A 19,925-nucleotide genomic window follows, 5' to 3' on the forward strand; every position below is an offset into this window, starting at 1 on the left:
ATATCTTAAATCCTAAACCCTAAACCTAAGCACTAACCCTAAAGCCATAATATGACCATCTACTCATAAATGTTAATAAAATCTTAAGACCCTAAGATTTTAAAAAATAAGTATAAAATTAAACTATTTAAAACTATAGATGTGTATAATATAAAATTTAAAATCAATACTCATTAAGTAAAACTAAAATTATTTAATTGTGTTAAAAATATAAGAGGTGATATGTAAAGATAATAATTTAATTAGTTGACATGTATAACATGAAAGTAGCTTTGGCTTGTTGGTTAGTTCATTACTCTCCTATCTCAAAGTCCCGAGTTTGAATCCTATGATGAAAAATTTAATTTTATAATTTTCAAAAAGGATAAATAGTGACGGGCCGTGAGAGCCCGGCCCGAGCTTTATGAGCCCGAGCCGGGCCTGGGCCTCATATTCTTAGTTTGGGTAGGCCCGAGCCCGACCCAAGGCCCGAAGAACTAAACCAGGCCTGGGCCCAAAAAAGTAGGGCCGGCCCGGCCCGGCCCGATGCCGAGCCCTACTTGTTAGTTTAGGCACCGTAGATTGCGTTAATGATGCCTAAAGACGTAAAGTGATGCCTAAAGACGTAAAGTGTGTTTGGCTGCCTAAAGACATAAAGTGCGTTTGGCTGATAACCTAATTGGTGAATCAAGAGCATGGCATTTGGAAAAAACTATGGCGGCCTTAAAAGATCCTACTGTCAACATGATTGGTGTTTGGGGTACGGGTGGTGTGGGCAAAACTACTCTCGTGAAGAAAGCTGCTGAACAAGCCAACGTAGATAAGATTTTTGATGTGGTGATTTTATCGGAGGTATCTTTAAATCAAGACTTGAGAAGAATTCAAGGAGAAATTGCAGAAGCCTTAGGCTTCAAATTCGAGGCGGAGACAATTTCTGGGAGATCCAACCAGTTACGTGAACCTTTGCTGAAAGAAACAAAAATTCTAGTGATTCTTGATAATATTTGGGCAACGCTTGATTTGGGAGAGTTGGGAATACCTTTCGGGGATGACCACAAAGGATGTAAAATATTGATGACATCTAGAGATGAGTGTGTATTAACAGAGATTGGTACTGGTAGTTTGAACATCAGGGTTGATGCATTAGATGATGGGGAGACTTGGAATTTATTTGAGAAAATGGCAGGTGATGTAGTGAAGGTTCATAATTTGCAACGTCTTGCCATTGAAATAGCTAAAAGATGTGCAGGTTTGCCAATTTTGATTGTCACAGTTGCAAGGGCTCTAAGAAATAGTGTCGCAACCGGGGTCACGACGCGGACCGGCGATGAAAGGATGAAAAATGATTTAGAGTCGCCACCAATTGATTTGAGTGCAATTGGACACTAAAAAAATGGTCTACGAACCAGAAAATGGGTAAGGGGGTCTATTGAGTGTGGGGAAGGTGTTAGGCACCCCACAACTCCCTAAAAGGTTACCTAGATTGATCTATGTGCTTTTTCTTGAAAAGTTATTTGTCCAATATAAATGATATTTTGATTTGAAAAGATAACGTAATTAAAGCATAGGCAGGAGCTGAATGTCATCAAGTCCTCCTCCTAATTAACTTCAATTTAGTTACCATTATGTTTTCGCGTACAAATGATACCTTAATTTGAAGAGATAACATAATTAAAGCCTAGGCAGGAGTTGAATGTCATCAAGTCCTCCTCCTAATGAACTTTAATTTAGGTATCTAGTAAATTAATTTATCATTGTGTTTAGAAGTACAAATGACACTTTAATTTGAAAAGATAACATAATTAAAGTCTAGGCAGTAGCTGAATGTCATCAAGTCCTCCTCCTAATGAACTTTAATTTAGGTATCTAGTAAATTAAATCACCATTTGCATTTTGTTTAAATAAAGATAGCAAAATTAAAGTCTAGGCAGGAGCTGAATGTCATCAAGTCCTCCTCCTAATTGACTTTAATGTAGTATCCAATAATTTGTTTATGTGAAAATTTGGTAAAGACGCGGTTGTTGAATTGACAGATTTGCGGAAAATGATCTACGCATACGATTTTAATATCCATTCTAAACATGCATCATAAACTAATAACCCCTAACATGCATACTAATCAATTTAAATATGCATAAATATAAATTACACTACTCTACACTACTTTTCATTATTTTTCCACTATGCTATTACATGGCTTACATTTACAAGGATATACATGCCAAACAAAAATAAGACAAGAAAATATACAAATAATAAAATATAAAGGTAAAAAATACACATATAAATATGGCCTATGGAGCCCATTAACTGCTCAAGCCCGGTCCAATCTCCAAATGAATTCTCCGACCCAAGTCCAATCAAGTCCGGCCCATATAAAGTCGAGCCCGGTCCACATTCAAAAATCAAACAAGATAAGGGGGAGTCAAAAACGGATATCCACATGCTAATCAAGAGATCAAATTCACATATATCCATATATTTAATGAGATTCACATATAAACATTTGTTTTTATACCAAATCTGAACCTATCATACAAGCAAAATTCATATTCAAATACAGCCCTGCCCAATCAAACAGATCAAACAAGTAACTCCCCTTTAACATCTGAACACAAACACAAACATCCACAATATAAATTAAGCCAACTTCAAAGAAATCAACTCATCCTCAACATCTCAGATCAAAAACACAAGCAAACCAAATTAAGCGGGATCCCTGCATTTCACTTTGTGTAAGACTGCTCACAATCAGACTAACTTACAGACAAACAAACTTAAACTCCATTTCATTCAAATCCAAACATAAAACCACAAATAGAATAGTGGCATGATCAAATCCCAACATAAACCGATGAAACAACTTCAATAGGCAGGATCTAACAGACATAAACAAAGCAGCCATCTCAGCTTAATCAAGCCATAATGCAGATAATTTCCACCCAAACTCCAGCAAAGAAAATCAAATCAAACATAAACAAACCCCACTTCAAAACTGGAAACATGAAACCCATTTCAGAACCCACTTCAAAACCCATTTCAGAACATGTATCGTTCAGAGGAACAAAACAGACGTAAAACCGGAAATGGAAACAGAGAAATGGCAGAGAAATAGAACAAAGAAAATGTACCGATTATTACCTTCTCATAGAAATAGAACAAACGAAACCCTCTTTTTCTCCTTGCTCTCTTTGTTGTGCAGCAGCCAAATCTCCTCAAAGAACACTTCCTGTAGTTCCTTTTTTATTCTCAGCTCCCTTTTTTTTTGATTCCCTTCCCCTCTTCCTTCGGCCCTCTTTTATCTTCTTCCTTTTTTTTTTTCTTCCTTTTTTTTTCTCACGCCACCTTTCCTTCTCCCCCCTTTTTTTTTCTCTTTCTGCGGCTCCCCCTCTCTCCCCCCTTCTTGTTGTGCGGCTGCCTTCCTTTTTAAATTATCTCTATTTCAAAAAATCCCAAAATGCCCCCAAAAACCCTATTTACCTCTCCTTCTCTAAAACCCTCAAGACTTACATTTTTGTCTTTTCCTTATTTTTGTGAAACCCTAATAAAGGAACCAACTTTCTCTCTTAAGGATTTTCTTTTGTTTATTATTTATTTAAATGTCCTATTTTTTAGATATTTTCTAGGGTTTAGTTATATTGGGCTTGGGTTGGAATTTTTATGGGCTTATGGTCCAAGAAATTGGCTTTAGGATTTTTGCACGCTTATGGGTCCAAGAAACAGGCTTAGAATTTTTTGTGAGATTATGGGCTCCAGAACGAGCTTTTGAATTATTATTATTATTATTGTATTAATTATTTTTTTTTAATTTTTGAATTTTTTGAATTTTTGAATTTTGAATTTTGAATTTTGAATTTAATTATTATTTTATATTTTTTTTTGGGCCGGACGAAAACCGGGTACTACAAATAGAAATGACTCACATACTTGGAAAGAAGCCTTACAACAATTAGAAAAGTTTGAAAATGATGAATTTGATGCACGAGTGTATTCAGCTCTAGAGTTAAGTTACAATCACTTGAAAAGTAATGTGATCAAACAGTTATTCTTGCTTTGTGGTCTACTGGTAAATAATGATTATGCTATTGAAGGTTTGTTGAACTACTGCACGAGCCTTGATTCTTTCAAAGATATCAATCACTTGGAAGATCGGAGAAACAAGTTGCATAAATTGGTTATAGACCTGAAATCCGCGTGTTTGTTATTAGATGGTGAAAGAAATGGTTACATCAAAATGCATGATGTGGTTCGCAAGTTTGCTGTGTCATTTGCACGCCAAAAGCATAATATGTTCATTGAAGAATATGATTGTGAATTGGAAGAATGGCCCAGAAAGAATACAATTGCAAAGTTCTCCTCAATATATTTTCCTCACAGTTATATTCACAGACTACTAGAAGGGTTGGAATGTGAAGAGCTAAAGTTATTTATTCTGCATTCCAAAAATCGTGATTTGGAGATTCCCAGTTCATTTTTTCATGGGTTGAGAGGAATTATAGTCTTAGATATTAAGAACATAATAATTCCATCTTTGCCTTCATCCCTTTCTTATCTGAAAAACCTTCACACTCTCTCTCTTGAGGAGTGTGAGTTGGATGATATAGCCATAATAGGAAATTTAGTTGGACTAGAAGTTCTTCGCATTGTGAATACAGACATCTCCCATTTGCCTAAGGAAATAAGGGAATTGGCTCATCTAAAGTTGTTCAGTGTCAGCGGATGTTATAATCTTGAAGTGATTCCACCAAATGTGATTTCATCGTTGACTCGATTAGAAGAATTGTCTATGGAAAAAAGCTACGTAAACTGGGAGGCTGAAGGAGTTAATGGTCAAAATGCTTGTCTTGCTGAGTTGAACAAATTGTCTAAGCTGACTCGCTTAGACATTCACATTCCGAGTTCCCATATTATGCCAAATGACTTGTTCTTAGTCAAGTTAGAAAGATTTGAAATATCAATAGGAGATGTCTGGGATTGGCATCGGTCTAGCAAGTATGTAACGTCACAAAGGTTGAAACTGAAACTCCCCACGAGCATTCATTTGAAGCATGGTGTTAAGGAATTGTTGAAGAAAACAGAAGATCTATATCTCGATGAATTGGGTGGTGTTAACAGTGTTTCTGAGTTAGATAGGGAAGGTTTTCCAAGATTGAGATGTTTACATGTCCAAAATGGTCACAACTTCCAATATATTGTAAACTCAAAGACAAGGGCTCCTTGTCACATTTTCCCAGACTTAGAGGTATTGTCTCTTAGAAAATTGATGAACCTTGAGATGATATGTCACGGCCAACTTGGAGTCAAGTCGTTCAGTAAAATGAGAATTGTGAGAGTGGAAAGTTGCAACATGTTGAAGAACCTTTTCTCATTCTCTATTTTCAAATCCCTTTTGCAACTACAAGAAATCAATGTAGTTGACTGTAAAAACATGGAGGGGATCTTTTCTTTTGAAAGTGAAGAGGATGGCACGGGGGATGTGATTGAGTTAACGCAAGTACACTCCCTAGAACTACGGCGTTTACCGAAGATTGCTAGCTTATGCTCTGAGGTGAAGATTGTAAAACGGAAGCTGCAAACAACGGACTCATCAGGGTCATCTCACAACATGCGTCTTATGATGAAGGTTGAGCCCATCCCACTTCTTAATGGGAAGGTACCTTTTCTTATCCTTCTATCGCATTCGTCTCTCTGTGATTGACATTAACAGAGCATACATTTTTACTAAGGTGGTAGGGCATGATATTAAAACGAAATTATACGAAAATAATTCTTTCAACTTTTCCCATGAATTAATCCATTTTTGAAAATATATTTGGGGATGTAACTAGGGGTGTTCGCGGTCGGTTTCGGTCGGTTTTTGACGACATTGAGGGTGAAACCGACATGGTCGGTTTTTGCATAAGATGCAACCAAAAACCGACCAATGATAAATTTGATATTAGTAAAACCGACCAATCGATTTAGGTCGGTTTTCGGTTTTTGTATGACCATAAAAAATAAAATTGGAGTATTCTTTCTCCATGCTTATAACTCCAAAAATTTATATGTACACACAGTTCCAAATAGCTAAATTTATGACATGTACACAAATTGATTCCATAATGTCAAATGCATAACAAATACGCAATAGCTAAATGGTAAATAGTGACTCTATCACATTAAATTAAACAAACATGATTAATTAATCCATATATGATATCTGACATAATCACATAATAGCTGACCATCAAAGAAAAATCCAATAAAAATAAAAATAAAAATTTTACAGAGTTTCATACATATAGTTAAACATTTAAAATAATCAACAAAAACACCAAAACCACCATGTTCTCATGAGACTTCTTGCTTGGCAGCAGCAGGGGCACTTCTGAAGTACTCTGGTTTGAAGTTTGAACACATGAAATTACACATAAGTTTTAATACTTCAACAATAGTAATAAAAATCAAGTTAGCTTAAATTCACATACACTTGATCATACCTCTTCAAGATCCTCGCATTCCTCGACATCATTTTCTCCCATGTTTAATGCCTGAACTTTTTCATGAATCTCTGCAATAAACAATCATAAATCATATATAAGGCCATAAGCTACATAGAAAAATAAAATAAAATGGAGCATTTTATAATTTAAATTACCACCTTCAAGCTTTTCGTAGTCTTCAATTTGATCCATAGCTTCTCGAAGATTGATTGGAGTAGAAGATTTACGGATCCAATTTTGGGTGCAAATTAGGGCCTCAACTGTAAAAGGGCATAAAGAACTGCGAAATGGATCGATAACTCACCCTGCCGTGCTGAATGTCGATTCGGAAGCCACTGTAGACACGGGAATCGCAAGGACATCCCTTGCAATTAAAGAAAGCACATGATATCTACTTGCATTCACCTTCCACCAAGCAAGTAGATTAAAACCATCTTTGTCATTCTCCAGACTCTCTCCCAAATATCGATCAACTTCAGATTTATTTTCCAAAGATTGAGAATCCTTCAAATGTTTTTTAAAACTCGCCAATCTCGCTGCCCTCATATCCGTTGGCAGAGATTCATTGCTTCCCAATGTATTTGATTGACTCACCTTCTCTTGTGTGCTACTAACTCCATTATTTTGAGCATATGCATCATATAAACGAGTCAAAGTACTTTTAACTCTCTCTGGCAATCCCGGGACTGAATTGAAAGAAAATTCAATCATCTTTAATTTATATCGAGGATCAAGAACAAATGCAACAAACAACAAACCATTCATAGCATTAATGCTGCCCCAGTATTTGTTAAACTTAGCCATCATATTCACAGCCACATTTTTCAGCATTTCATCGCTTAAAGCACAGTCAGACTCAATAGTATCTTGAATCATTAACAGCTCCATAATAAAACCATTAGATGTGACATGTTGAGATCCTGAGAATCGCACAGTTGCATCATAAAAAAATTTCAGAAACTTCACAAATAACCTTACTTTCTCCCAATCAGAAGCAGTAGGAACCCCAAAAGTGATCCTTCTCCCTCCATCACCACCCTCTTCCTCCATAGCCGCACGTAAAAAGTTAGTATCATCCTCCTCTAATCTTTCAAAGGCCTTTTGGTATTTTTCAGCCCTATGTAACATCTCATAAGTGTAATTCCATCTTGTAGCCACATCTAAAACAACTTGATGTTTATAAGGCAATTTTTATTTCTCTGCACACAATTTAAATGCCTTCAACCTTTGTGGAGAGGATCTAACATATTTTACTGCATTTCTAACCTTGGTAATGCACTCATCCATATCTTTCAATCCATCAGTAACAATAAGATTTAAAATATGCGCACAACATCTCAAATGTAAAAATTCATGTCGCAAAATAGTCCCCTTTCTATGTTGTGTCTTCTTTTTCAAGAAATCAATGACCAAATTATTTGAGCTAGCATTGTCAACAGTAAGGGTAAGAATCTTATCTATCCCCCATTCAAGCAAACATGTTTCTACAGCTTTACCAAGTGTTGATCCCTTATGGTTCTCAACTTGACAAAAATTAAGAATTCGCTTATGCATTTTCCAATTACTGTCAATGAAATGCCCTGTAAGACACATGTAATTCATATTTTGGACAGAAGTCCAAGTGTCTGTAGTAAGACAAAAACGTTGTCCTTTAATGGCTTTTTTCATCTCTGACTTTTCCTTCTCATACAACAAAATACATTCCCTTGAAATTGTGATACGACTTGGGATGTTTTTCCATTTAGGACAAATTTCGGCCAAAAATTCTCGAAACCCCTCCCCCTGGACAAATCTAGAAGGCAACTCATCCTTTACAATCATGCAAGCTAAGGCTTTCTTAGCTCTTACAGGATTAAATTGTGTAAGTGAGGACAATGTCTCACCTGGCTTTACAGGCTCGAAGTTCAATGTAGTCTGACCCTTCTCCAACTCAATCTCTTTTTCTCTAAAAGGGTTTTCAGAAGATAAGCAAACATTGACTAAATGATTCCCCAAAGATGTGGTACCATTTTGTTTAGGATCAGCTGCATAACTCTTACTACAAAAGTCACATGTTGCCCTACGTTTACCATTTGCAGTTGTAACCTCAGTAAAAAAATCCCAAACCCAAGATCTTTTCCTAGAAGTTTCAATTTTTGTAGGTTCACTAACCTTTCTTGCAGTACCAGGATCTGCTTCTTGTTGCTTATTGATAATATTGCCCTCCGTTGGATTTGGTGGATCGTTACCCATCTTTCAAAGCAAGCTGATTCGCAAATGCCAAATAAAATTCACTAACAGGGTCTGTCAAATGCAATAGCAAATCAAGTTATGATAGTAACAACTAACAAGAATTAACAAGAGAAAAGCGGGCTTGCTCAATACTAACCTCTCAATATCAGTCGCGAGCGCCGAGAAGGGCATCAAGGTCCAACCAACGCACTAGGAAACCAATGGAGTGTTGCGGCCATCAAGAAGACAAGAACAATAAGACAAATGAAGTTAAAACCCTAGCAAAAAACGAAAGGACAAAGGTAATCGTCATTTTCAATTACAAATGGGCCTGGCTATTGGGTAGTAGTCACTAGTTTAACTGTTTAAGTGTTTCTTCAATGAGCCTACCTAAACAAATGGACAATACAATAGAATAATTAATGATATCTTTGACTTTGAGGAGTATTATATATATATATATGTGTGTGTCTGTGTAATTTTAACTTTTAAGAAGAAAGTTCGGTCGGTTTCGGTTAACCGAAATATGTTTTTAAAATTATGAATACCGACTGTTTAAAATATTGAGTTTGTGTACACCGATCGAACCGACCGAACATCAAAAAACTTTTATAACAAAACCGACCAATCGGTCGGGGCGGTCGGTCGGGGCGGTTTATGCGGTCTTTTTGAACACCCCTGGATGTAACATTCGCTTGTGTATATGCAGATAGTGTTTCCCAACTTGGAGAAGTTAGTTCTATTTCAGATTGGTGCTGAAAAAATATGGGACGACAGTCTTCTAGCAATGCCACGTTGTTTTCAGACTTTAAGACATTTGCAAGTGTGGGGCTGTTAATAAGTTAAACTTCTTATCCCCTGTTGGTGTGGTCACAAGTCTAACTCAACTCAAAGAACTTAAGGTATCTGGCTGTAAATTAATGGAAGGGATAATAGAAGGAGTGGGAGGTCAGATGATCTTCCCCAAATTATGTATCCTGGATCTCTATAATCTTCCCAAACTGAAAAGATTCTGCGCAGGAAATTCTATTGAATTTCCATCCTTGTTCGATTTGTGTATTCATAGTTGCTGGGAATTGAAGTCGTTCGTCTTTGATGAAAAGGAAGGCAGCAATGATGACCTCCCACCTCCTCTCTTTGATGAAAAGGTTAGTTTAATTTGTTTCATTACTTTGATTATGTTGTGTTCTTTTGGATTATTAGCTGATGCAGTCAGAATGCATTTTTATAGGTGGAACTCCCTACCATTGAAACATTACGCATCTTGTCCACTAACCTGAAAAGAATATGGCACAATGAACTAGTCCCGGAATCCTTATGCAAACTAGATGATTTTTGGCTAGATGGTTGTGAAAATCTACTGAACATTTTTCCATCTAATATGCTGACAAGACTCCAGAACCTGCAAAAATTGGAGATAGGAAATTGCAAGTCAATAGATGTGATATTTGATTTGGAAGGGCCAAATGATTTGGAGATGCACATTACGAAGGCCCCCACATTCAGAAAACTAAAGTCCATAACAATCAATGATTGTCCAAGTCTGACATATATTTTTCCACTCTCTATAGCCAGTGGTCTTCAGGAAGGGGTATATGCGGATGTTAGGTTCGAGACCTACCAAAACTAGCAAGTTTCGTCCCTGTAATTCATACCTCAGAATGGCCACTGTTAAAGGAATTGGAAGTTATTGGATGTGACAAACTGAAAATATTTGCTTCGAAATGTTCGAATGTGGAAGAAGGGACGCATGATGAGCATCTTTTGGAAACCTCACTTGAGCAACCCCTTTTTTTGCATGAAAAGGTATGGACTTAAAACTCTCTGCTTAGAATATCTAAACGTCATTGAGAACTCAAGCAATAGTTAAAGTGTAGCTTAGATGTATGTATATCATTAGAGAAAAGTAGAGCGATCCAAGTAAAAAATGCATGTCCTCCATCTTTTAAATATTATTATTCATTTATGAAAAATAAATTGTAATCAATATTTTAATATTAACCCTTCAATTTACCAAGAACCATAATAGTTTTAATATCAAATTTCTATATATGTATGTATTTCATTGCACGTTGAGTGAATAATAACTCCTTCGACTTTTTACATTTACATAATATTTTGACAGGAGATATTCCCCAACCTAGAAAAATTGTCATTGGGATGGAATTACATTATGAAGCAAATGTGGCATGGAGAATCTCGAGCTGAAATGTTTTGCAGATTAAAATCGCTTAAGATTATTGATTTCCATGATGAAATCATCACTTCTTTTCCACCAGGTTTCTTTAAGAAACTGCCTAATTTGGAAGAACTTTATGTATGGGATAGTGCTTTCAATGAGATATTCCCAAACGGAGGAGTCATTTGCAACGCTGGAGAGCTCTCAACATTTTGCAATCTCACAATTCTGTATGTAGACAAATGTGACAGATTGGAAATTCTGTTTCCATACTCACTGCTGTCATTCTGCAATTTGATTCGACTAGAAGTTTGCAGATGTGACAAATTGAATTGCTTAATGTCTTGCTGGACAGCTAAAGGCATGATGCAGCTCAAGATATTGTGGGTGTCTGAATGTGCGATGATGACGTCTATTGTAGAATGTGTAGGGGAATGTGAGGCAGAGGATGATATTATTTTCCACCAACTGAAACAACTACATATTGCTTCTATTCCAAACCTTTCAAGCTTCTGCGACTCAGCGAAACATGCATTCAAATTACCATCCTTGGAATATGTAACTGTAGAAAGTTGCCCCAATATGAAAACTTTTTGCGAGGGACCACTTTCCACTTTTAAGCTCCGGTATGTATATTCTCATGGAAGGCGTTGGAATGGCAACCCCAATGCTACCATACAGACCTTGCATAAAGAAATGGTACGCATCTTCTTTTCGCTCCTGCTTTCCAATCAAGTGGCACTCATATGCATTTTATATGTCATTTCACAGAACTCTATGCAGCACTTCTCTTTAGCTTCTTGATTGTATGCTTTGCTGCATAATGCATTCTGGTTTTAATTAATGTATGGGTTGATTGGCGTAGACTATGATTTTAAGTTGGAATACTTTATCTGCCTATAGATGTTCTCAATCCAATGAGTATGAATTTCTTCATGCGAAGAGATTAATAGAGATGGATTAGAATAGACACAATATAGTGATTCTAAATATGGCCCCACCTTCAGATAATGGCCATCAGAATCCAGAGCCAATTTCGGAGGCACGTTGCTCGTAGAGATTTCATTGCACTGCGGATGGCTTCCATAGTAATACAGTCTGCAGTGAGAGGTAAGGCATCAAAATATGTAATAAACTACATGAAGCGTTAATCTTAGCAACTACTTGGTCCCCTTCACATCATTATAGGGGATTCTACAATATATATATAGAATCACAAGGCGTTGACTCAATATTCTCACATACCCCATCAAGTTGGCGCACGTATATCACACGTTTGTAACTTGTCTAATGAGTCAACAAACAACCTACTAGTAACAGCTTTGGTTAGCACATCTGCTAGTTGATCTTCAGACTTCACAAATAGAAAATCAATAACCCTGGCTTCAAGTTTTTCTTTAATAAAGTGTTTGTCAATCTCCACGTGTTTGGTCCGATTATGTTGTTCCGGATTGTGAAAAATCACGATTGTTGACTTGTTATCACAATGTAGATTCATAGCAGTTCTTTGTTCAAACCCCAAGTTAGATAAAAGATCAGTCAATCACAATAATTCACAAACACCGAGAACCATACCTCTATATTATGTTTCGGCAGTCGACCTAGCCACAACTGGTTGCTTCTTGCTCTGACAAGTTACAAGATTCCCACCTACAAACCTGAAATATCCTGAGGTTGACCATTCTATTACCGGCTGAGCCAGCCTAACTTGGCAAACATGGCAAGGAGTTCTCCGATCAATGAAGGGATTGGGAAAGTAAGAATTTAGTGAAACTGTGTACTTGTAGAATTTGTCCCTCTTATTTACTTTTTTTTAATTAATTTTTGTTTTTTGGAAAATTAGGATTAATAGCCTGAGAGACGAAATGCATTATATTTTTTGGAGGATTACGATTAAACTGCCCATCTTAACTGTTGATATTCATGTTTGCCATGCTTTTGCTCTCTTTTCAACCTTTGGGGTGTGGTTAAATTTTTTTCAATTTTTGAAGGGTGTAGATATATCAAAGTATAATTTGTAAAAACTGATGTGTAAATAGAGTTCACCATTTTCTTAACCAATTTGGGCCAACAAAATAGTGGCCATTATCAGACATTGCCAAGTGACAAATTGTCTTTCAATTCTTCACATGGGCCGAGACCCATGATATAGGTCAATTTATCAAACAACTCAATGGACCTTATAAGTCAAAACTCTGTAATTCTGTAACCAACAAATGCCCAACATTAACTGGATCAATTTCATTTAATTGGGCCTAAAACATAGCCCATCCCATATCCCATTACCATCTCCCTCACCCGACGGTACAACTGTGCAGCCGCGGATGAAGGTTGTGGTGGTGGCTCGGTGTGGGCTCCACGAGACCACCTGCACCGATTAGGGGTGTGGTTTTCACACAAATTTTCAAATGGGCTTCTTCCTAAGTCCACAAGTAACTTTCGGCCCATTCAAATTTACATTATTTTGTTACTTTTCTAGCTAAATTCTCAAATGGGCTTCCTCCTAAGACAAATAAATTTCGGCCCATTCAAATTTACATTCTTCTGTTACTTTTCTAGCTAATTTTCCAGGACATTTACGCTGAGGTTCCGTACCCAACTAAGCCCCGTATTTTTTTTCGGGCTAAACAAATCCTCGAACTTTGTATATTGAGCTAAACAAGCCCCTCATACTAAATTTGTACTTTGCTTAATCCGGTCTTCTAAATTTGTATACAAATCTTTGTGAACTTTTATAAGACAGTGATTTGCATTGCTATTTTTCAAAGTAGAAAACATTTTTTCATTCCCACACTGTAAATTTGTAATTCATACGTGTTCGCATTTCTTTGAAAGACTGACCCCAAGTCAAAATTTCTGCTTAGTCCAAGTCAACGCGCAGCATATATTGCTGTGTATAGATACGTATGGAAGGAAAAACCATGGCTATGTATAAAATCTTTCCAAGCATTTGCTATAACAATGAAGTTCTCAAAGCACTCTCTACAACGAGGCGGGTTGGACTATTGAGCCCGACGGCACCACCTATGGCTAGATACATTGCTTGATTTCTCATCGCCACATTGCCATAAAACTTTTCTCGAACAAATTAATTATTGAATCGGTTATGTTAGAGAAAGTGTCTTTGTAAGACTGTAGTTGGATTAGAGCTTCCCAAACCAAGTGCTCTAGATAAGAGCCCAAGACTCTAGATACCACCTGTGGCACCATCACTAATCCATTTGAGTTATTTTTCTCTAATTACCTTAAGATTTCTCATCTCTCCTCTTTTTAGTTAAAATATGTTATATAAAAGGAAAATTAAAAATAATTTAATTACAGCTAAAGACATATTTGAAAAGACATGTTCCAATAAGTACTACTTTTAAAAAAAAAAAACTTATTAGTAAGGACACAACTTATTAAATTACCTATGTATCTCTTTTTATTTAATAAAATTTCAAAGTTCGAATGAATCGACTTATTTTCATTTTATTTCTCCTACATTTTGTCAATACATGTATCATCAGTTTAAAAACTCTTTGAAAAACTCTTTCAAATAAGATTCATCTTCAAATAAAATTTCAAAATACATGATGAATTTTGAAAAAAATATATAATCTAAATTAGTTTAAAAACTCTTTCAAATAAGATTCATCTTCGATATATTATGAGATGAAAATTTGTTCATATAAATTTATCTATAATAATCACATCAAAACCACAATGGAATATACAAACAAATTATTGCAGATAAACTAATTCAGATAAATTTAGTGTACATAAATTCGGTGTAGATAAATTTCAATATATATTAATCATAACAAAATAATAATAATAATACATATGAATTTTAATATATAGTAATCATAAAAAATCATAATATACAATGCAAATGTATTTAGTGCATATAAATTTCAATATATACTAATCATAATAAAATCACAACAAATACAACGTAATAGATAGTGCAGATATATTTGGTACAGATAATTGTGAGGCGGATAAATTTAGTACAGAGTAATTTAGTGTAAAATTGTGTTTATATGATTCACATCTCCAATGCGCAAACTTTGAGCCTTGATTTGGCCTCCAAAATGTTCGAACTTCCAAAAATGTATAAGACAAATTATGTCATTTTTAGAGTATTCTTTCAAACGTCACAAGAATCTCTCAATCAAAGCTCAAAAGAGTTAGTTATGGTTATCCGAACACACTAATGATGAACACAATGACTTTGAGTCTCAATTTTACATCTAAAACATTTGAATCTCCAAACATGTATTAGATGCACTTTTGAGGGTGTTAGAGTAATTTTTCGAATGCCATAAAATTGCCTCAATTAGAGCTCAAATGAGTGAGTTATAGCTGTCTGAACACTCTAACATCATAAACACAACTTCAATAAGTAAACTTCGAGTCTCGATTTGACTCCTGAACCGTTCAAATCTCTAAAAATATATTAGATGCAATTCTGTAGGTATTAGAGTCTTCTTGCGAATGTCATAAAAATCGTATCAATTGGAGCTAAAACGTGTGAGTTATGAATGTTCGATCATACTAACGTCATAAAAAGATATTTGATTATTGAAATTTAGAAGTAAAACAAGAATTGATGGTACTTTGATTAAAAAAATATATTTTTAAATTATTTTTCCTTAATGAAATATATTTTATTAATTTATAAATCTTATGAGTTGAAAAAAATTAGAGTGAATTTATTGGAATTAAAAGTTATTTCGAGGATCTATTACTAACTAATCCATAAAAAATTATGAAAAATTCATAAGAAAATCATTTTTACATAATAAAATCAACATCAATTATAAATATAAATAACAATACCACCTAAGAAAGATCTATCATTATGTAATGTGGATATGCAATTTTGTTTTCTTTCTTTTGTCTCGCATATATATTGAGAAGAAAATAAAAAATAATCCAAATGGATAACAAACGAAAAAAAAAACACAAATTAACAAATACTAAAAGTTAAAACAATGAAAAAAACAAAAAACAAAAAATGATGCAACAACAATAGGAAAACCTTTATGGAAAGGAACGAATCATCAGGGGCCCACTAAAGCAAATGGCAGCATTGTTAATTAACAAGAAACTAGGGGTAATCAAGAACTGAATATGCATTTTAGCTGACCATCACTATCTCATCTACAAACAGACACACACAGATGATGAGATGAGCCGCGGCGTGTGCTTGTGCTTTTCCTTTCTCCCGGTTTGACTACAGATTCCTTGCCTTTTCCGGCCGATATGTCACCGGGATCTAGCACTAGCATGCCTGAAACGCTGCCGTTTCCCGTCTGATACACTCGTCTGATTCCACAAACCAGAGTTTCCAACTATACTGCAGCATCTTTGGATCATACTTTCTCTAGTTTTCCCTCCATTTCTCATTTTCATTCTTATTTTTATTCAAGCAAATTTATGATTCTTTCTGCAGCTTTTGTTTATTCAAGCGAAGAGTGCAGTAGATCAGTGACTGAATTCTGAATTGTGGTTAGTTTAGAGAGGTGGTCGAAATGACATCAGGGTCGAGGCTGCCGACATGGAAGGAGAGGGAGAATAACAAGAGAAGGGAGAGGAGGCGGAGGGCCATTGCTGCCAAGATCTTCGCCGGGCTCCGGATGTTTGGAAATTACAAGCTTCCCAAGCACTGTGACAACAATGAAGTCCTCAAAGCACTATGCAACGAGGCGGGTTGGATCGTCGAGCCCGACGGCACCACCTATCGCAAGGTACATTGCTGGATCTCTCATCACCTGTCATAACACTCGTTATTGGATTTCTCATCACCTGTCATAACAATCCTTATTGAATCGGTTAAGTTAGAGATAGCGTTTGTTAGGTTGTTTTCTTTTTTTTCTTTCTTGTTTTCCAGTTAATTACTTTTATGCGTCGGCTCATTGGATGCTGTTGTTCCGCTGTCTGTCTCCGGCGTACCTCTGCAACAGTTCCGATGGTCTATATCTAACATTTTGTTTGAATTCTCCGGCGTACATGAGATCCGTGTCTGTATTTTTTTTTCCCGCTTATGGTTACTCTGAGCGGCTAGATCGGGTCAGCACACTGTTGCTCTCCCTTCTTGCTCTTTTTTTGTTATCAGACTTTTCTTTCAACGCGTGACAGGCGACAGCACAAGATTCTCTTTAGCTTCTCTTTCCTCAGGGAGAACGTGAATCAGCTCAGATATCTGTTATTAAGACGAAAACGCCCTTAATCCCAGTTCAAAAGCAACTTACTTAGACGTGAACAATGAGGGGTATTTTTGTCGTCTAGTATATTTTCCAACTCTTTTCCTCTCTGACCCATTTGATTATTGCAACGACAGAGCCAGTCCCTTTCACTTTTTGCTCAGTTTCTTTATTTGGGAGATTTTTTCTTCAAGTTGTGGAGATGATCTGGGGGGTTTTTTTTTTACCTCAAGTGCTGTCTAATTATTAGGTTCATTTATTTCTATATGTTAGTAATTAATACAATGCATAGATGGAAAGACAAAAATGAGCTTTGGTTTTGTTGCCTATAAATGCTAGATTGGTGGGTCTTTGGATGATTTGGGTGGTATGGACAATTATTGATGTGCTCCTTACAACAAATAATAAACCACTTTGGATAAGCACCCTTTCCTGAAGGTTATTAAATTGTTTGCTGTTTTTGATGAGTAAATTTCTCTACTCCTGATAGAATGATTGGGGATTAAAGTAGTGGGAAGGATTATATTTGGCAGGTTGTAGAGTTCTACTAATCACCAAAATGCTTTTGCAATTGGGGAAAGGGATCAACCAATTCTTACTACATCATCAAATAAGAAAGAAATGACACTGTTACCAACTATAGGGGAGCTAGATCACTTCAAATGATGTTACGACTCATCAGTACGAATGGCACGCCATGTTAGGCTATGGTGATTCCCTCAATTCAATGGGGACTACTCTCTGTTTTTTACATTGGACATTTGAATTACCGCATTTCATGCAAAATCTTTTTATTTTTTTGAAACATGGCATAGATTTTCCACATCTGGAGGTGATACCTACCTTGTAGTGGACTTCTTTTGGATAAATTGTTGTTGTGTCTTTTTGTTGTTATGAGCTGTGTTAATGTCTTGTTCCCATTTGATGTAGTGTCTTTCAATTGAGTGTGAGCCCTGGCATATATGTTAAGGATTTTTGGATAATGGTCATGTAATATTGTAATTTGAAGGAACTATGGCTTTATCACACCCACTAGTCATCTTAATTTGGTTTGGAATTATATGTTTATGGTTAATATTTGATATCCATTTAGTTACCAATGCAAACTATGAGCTAGATTATTGCCAATTTCCAATTCAATTCATGGGAATTTTTTGATTTCCTTGATCTTTTCTCAAGTTTTCTGCTGCTAAACATCATGTGATTCTGCAGGGATGCAAGCCTGTGGAGCGCATGGACATAGTTGGGGGTTCTGCAACTGTAAGCCCGTGCTCTTCTTATCACCCAAGCCCCTGTGCTTCATACAACCCAAGCCCCTGTGCTTCATACAACCCAAGCCCCTGTGCTTCGTATAACCCAAGTCCTGCATCTTCTTCCTTTCCAAGTCCAGCTTCATCTTCATATGCTGCCAATCCTAATGCTGATGGTAGCTCCCTTATACCATGGTTAAAAAATCTTTCGTCTGCATCATCATCGTCATCCTCCAGGCATCCCCATCTCTACATCCATAGTGGTTCCATCAGTGCACCTGTTACCCCTCCTTTGAGCTCCCCAACATGCCGCACTCCCCGAGTCAAATGTGCCTGGGAAGACCAACCTGCTCGCGCTGGCTGGGGTGGGCAGCACTATTCTGTCCCTCCGTCTTCAACTCCGCCAAGCCCTGGTCGTCAGATTGTTCCCGATCCAGAATGGTTTGCTGGGATTAAAATCTCACAAGGAGTTCCAAATTCACCTACATTCAGCCTTATGGCTTCAAGTCCATTTGGTTTTAGGGGAGAAGCTGTTGCAGGTGGTGGATCCCGGATGTGGACACCTGGGCAAAGTGGGACATGCTCTCCTGCAATTGCAGCAGGCTCTGATCATACAGCTGATGTTCCAATGTCTGATATGGTTTCGGATGAGTTTGCATTTGGTAGCAGTGCAGCAGCAGGGCTAGTTGTGAAAGCGTGGGAAGGCGAGAGAATCCACGAAGAATGTGCAGATGATTTAGAGCTGACGCTTGGGAGCTCAAGGACCAGGTGAGTTCGCGTAAGTATTGGATTCAATAGACTCATGGCGTCTTTACTCAAAATATGCTGCTACAGATAAGCAATGCTTGCGTACTGAATTCCGCTGTCCACATCATGATATTTGCCTCCATAGCTTACTCTCAATTCAAAAGCACTGCAAAACGATTCAAGTTACGCGAGCTGTTGTTTGCTCAATTAGTCTTTTCTTACAACTTATATGATGTTTTCAAGATCTTTTCATTTGAGAGTCTCCAAATCTAAACTCCATTAGATGAATTGATACCAGTGTAGGAAATGCATGTCTGTCTTTCTTGATTTACTTATAGTAATGCTTTATGATTCAATTGAATTTGACTGTGTTATCATGGATAATTCTCATTGGGTTTTTCTGATAGAAGAGCATTGTTTCTTTCTTTCCGGCAAAAATATACATTTGATCCCTCAATTATACCATTGATTTCATTTTTGTCTTTAATTTTTTTTTCTCTTAAAATTGTCCCTCAACTATTCAAAAAAGTGTATGGACGACAGTGAAACTAGGGATATAATTGAGGGATCAAATGTTATATTTTGCTGTTTCTTTTCTGTAGATTTTGTGACATAATCATGTGATTTTCATGGCATACAGAGGTGACTTCTATCTTTTGACATTATGAAACAACACTTTATATACAGCCACAAATCCACAATACATCCTGACCACCACCACTACTCCATTGCCACCGCAATTCAAGAGGAAATTGTCTCCTTTGAATGCCAATGTGTGCTTTGCTTTTTTAGTATCTTTTGACCAAAAACCCCTGAAAGTGGATTTCCCTGTGCATTTTTTTTTGTTCTTTTGTATGGTCAAAAGGCTATATGATTATGACATTGA

The 19,925-nt window shown here is 36.4% G+C and overlaps 4 protein-coding genes across 5 annotated transcripts; 3 read left to right on the forward strand and 1 right to left on the reverse strand.

The window, feature by feature from the left end:
• The first annotated feature begins 669 nt into the window (after window positions 1-669).
• LOC119985488 (probable disease resistance protein At4g27220) lies at window positions 670-5,677 on the forward strand. The gene is made up of 2 exons (XM_038829781.1): window positions 670-1,270; window positions 3,888-5,677. Exons 1-2 carry the CDS (start codon window positions 694-696, stop codon window positions 5,675-5,677), a joined length of 2,367 nt encoding a protein of 788 aa, XP_038685709.1. The 5' UTR covers window positions 670-693.
• A 1,459-nt stretch (window positions 5,678-7,136) lies between these two features.
• Window positions 7,137-8,971, reverse strand: LOC119985856 (zinc finger BED domain-containing protein RICESLEEPER 2-like). Of its 2 annotated transcripts, none has more exons than XM_038830301.1 (2): window positions 8,830-8,971; window positions 7,137-8,706 (listed from the first exon to the last, which is right to left on the reverse strand). In XM_038830301.1, exon 2 carries the CDS (start codon window positions 8,691-8,693, stop codon window positions 7,653-7,655), a length of 1,041 nt encoding a protein of 346 aa, XP_038686229.1. In that variant the 5' UTR covers window positions 8,694-8,706; window positions 8,830-8,971; the 3' UTR covers window positions 7,137-7,652. The 2 variants fall into 2 exon arrangements, with proteins under 2 accessions (XP_038686229.1, XP_038686230.1); XM_038830302.1 differs by having other exon boundaries at window positions 7,137-8,744.
• Window positions 8,972-11,189: 2,218 nt separating this feature from the next.
• Window positions 11,190-12,002, forward strand: LOC119985489. The gene is made up of 2 exons (XM_038829782.1): window positions 11,190-11,550; window positions 11,859-12,002. Exons 1-2 carry the CDS (start codon window positions 11,191-11,193, stop codon window positions 12,000-12,002), a joined length of 504 nt encoding a protein of 167 aa, XP_038685710.1. The 5' UTR covers window position 11,190.
• Window positions 12,003-16,014: 4,012 nt separating this feature from the next.
• On the forward strand, window positions 16,015-19,445 carry LOC119986022 (BES1/BZR1 homolog protein 4-like). Its single transcript, XM_038830551.1, has 2 exons — window positions 16,015-16,586; window positions 18,255-19,445. The coding sequence occupies exons 1-2, from the start codon at window positions 16,371-16,373 to the stop codon at window positions 19,062-19,064; spliced, it is 1,026 nt and encodes a 341-aa protein (XP_038686479.1). The 5' UTR covers window positions 16,015-16,370; the 3' UTR covers window positions 19,065-19,445.
• The last annotated feature ends 480 nt before the right edge of the window (window positions 19,446-19,925 follow it).

This window comes from Tripterygium wilfordii, chromosome 19 (genome assembly GCF_013401445.1).
Source record: "Tripterygium wilfordii isolate XIE 37 chromosome 19, ASM1340144v1, whole genome shotgun sequence".
Lineage (NCBI taxonomy): Eukaryota > Viridiplantae > Streptophyta > Magnoliopsida > Celastrales > Celastraceae > Tripterygium > Tripterygium wilfordii.

Bases quoted from the DNA above. Each gene is read 5' to 3' on its own strand.
- LOC119985488 (XM_038829781.1), top strand. From the start codon at position 694: ATGGCGGCCTTAAAAGATCCTACTGTCAACATGATTGGTGTTTGGGGT. The intron at 1,271-3,887 runs ATAGTGTCGCAA...CGGGTACTACAA, and splicing joins AGTTGCAAGGGCTCTAAGAA to ATAGAAATGACTCACATACT.
- LOC119985856 (XM_038830301.1), bottom strand. From the start codon at position 8,693: ATGGGTAACGATCCACCAAATCCAACGGAGGGCAATATTATCAATAAG.
- LOC119985489 (XM_038829782.1), top strand. From the start codon at position 11,191: ATGTCTTGCTGGACAGCTAAAGGCATGATGCAGCTCAAGATATTGTGG. The intron at 11,551-11,858 runs GTACGCATCTTC...CCCCACCTTCAG, and splicing joins AGACCTTGCATAAAGAAATG to ATAATGGCCATCAGAATCCA.
- LOC119986022 (XM_038830551.1), top strand. From the start codon at position 16,371: ATGACATCAGGGTCGAGGCTGCCGACATGGAAGGAGAGGGAGAATAAC. The intron at 16,587-18,254 runs GTACATTGCTGG...GTGATTCTGCAG, and splicing joins ACGGCACCACCTATCGCAAG to GGATGCAAGCCTGTGGAGCG.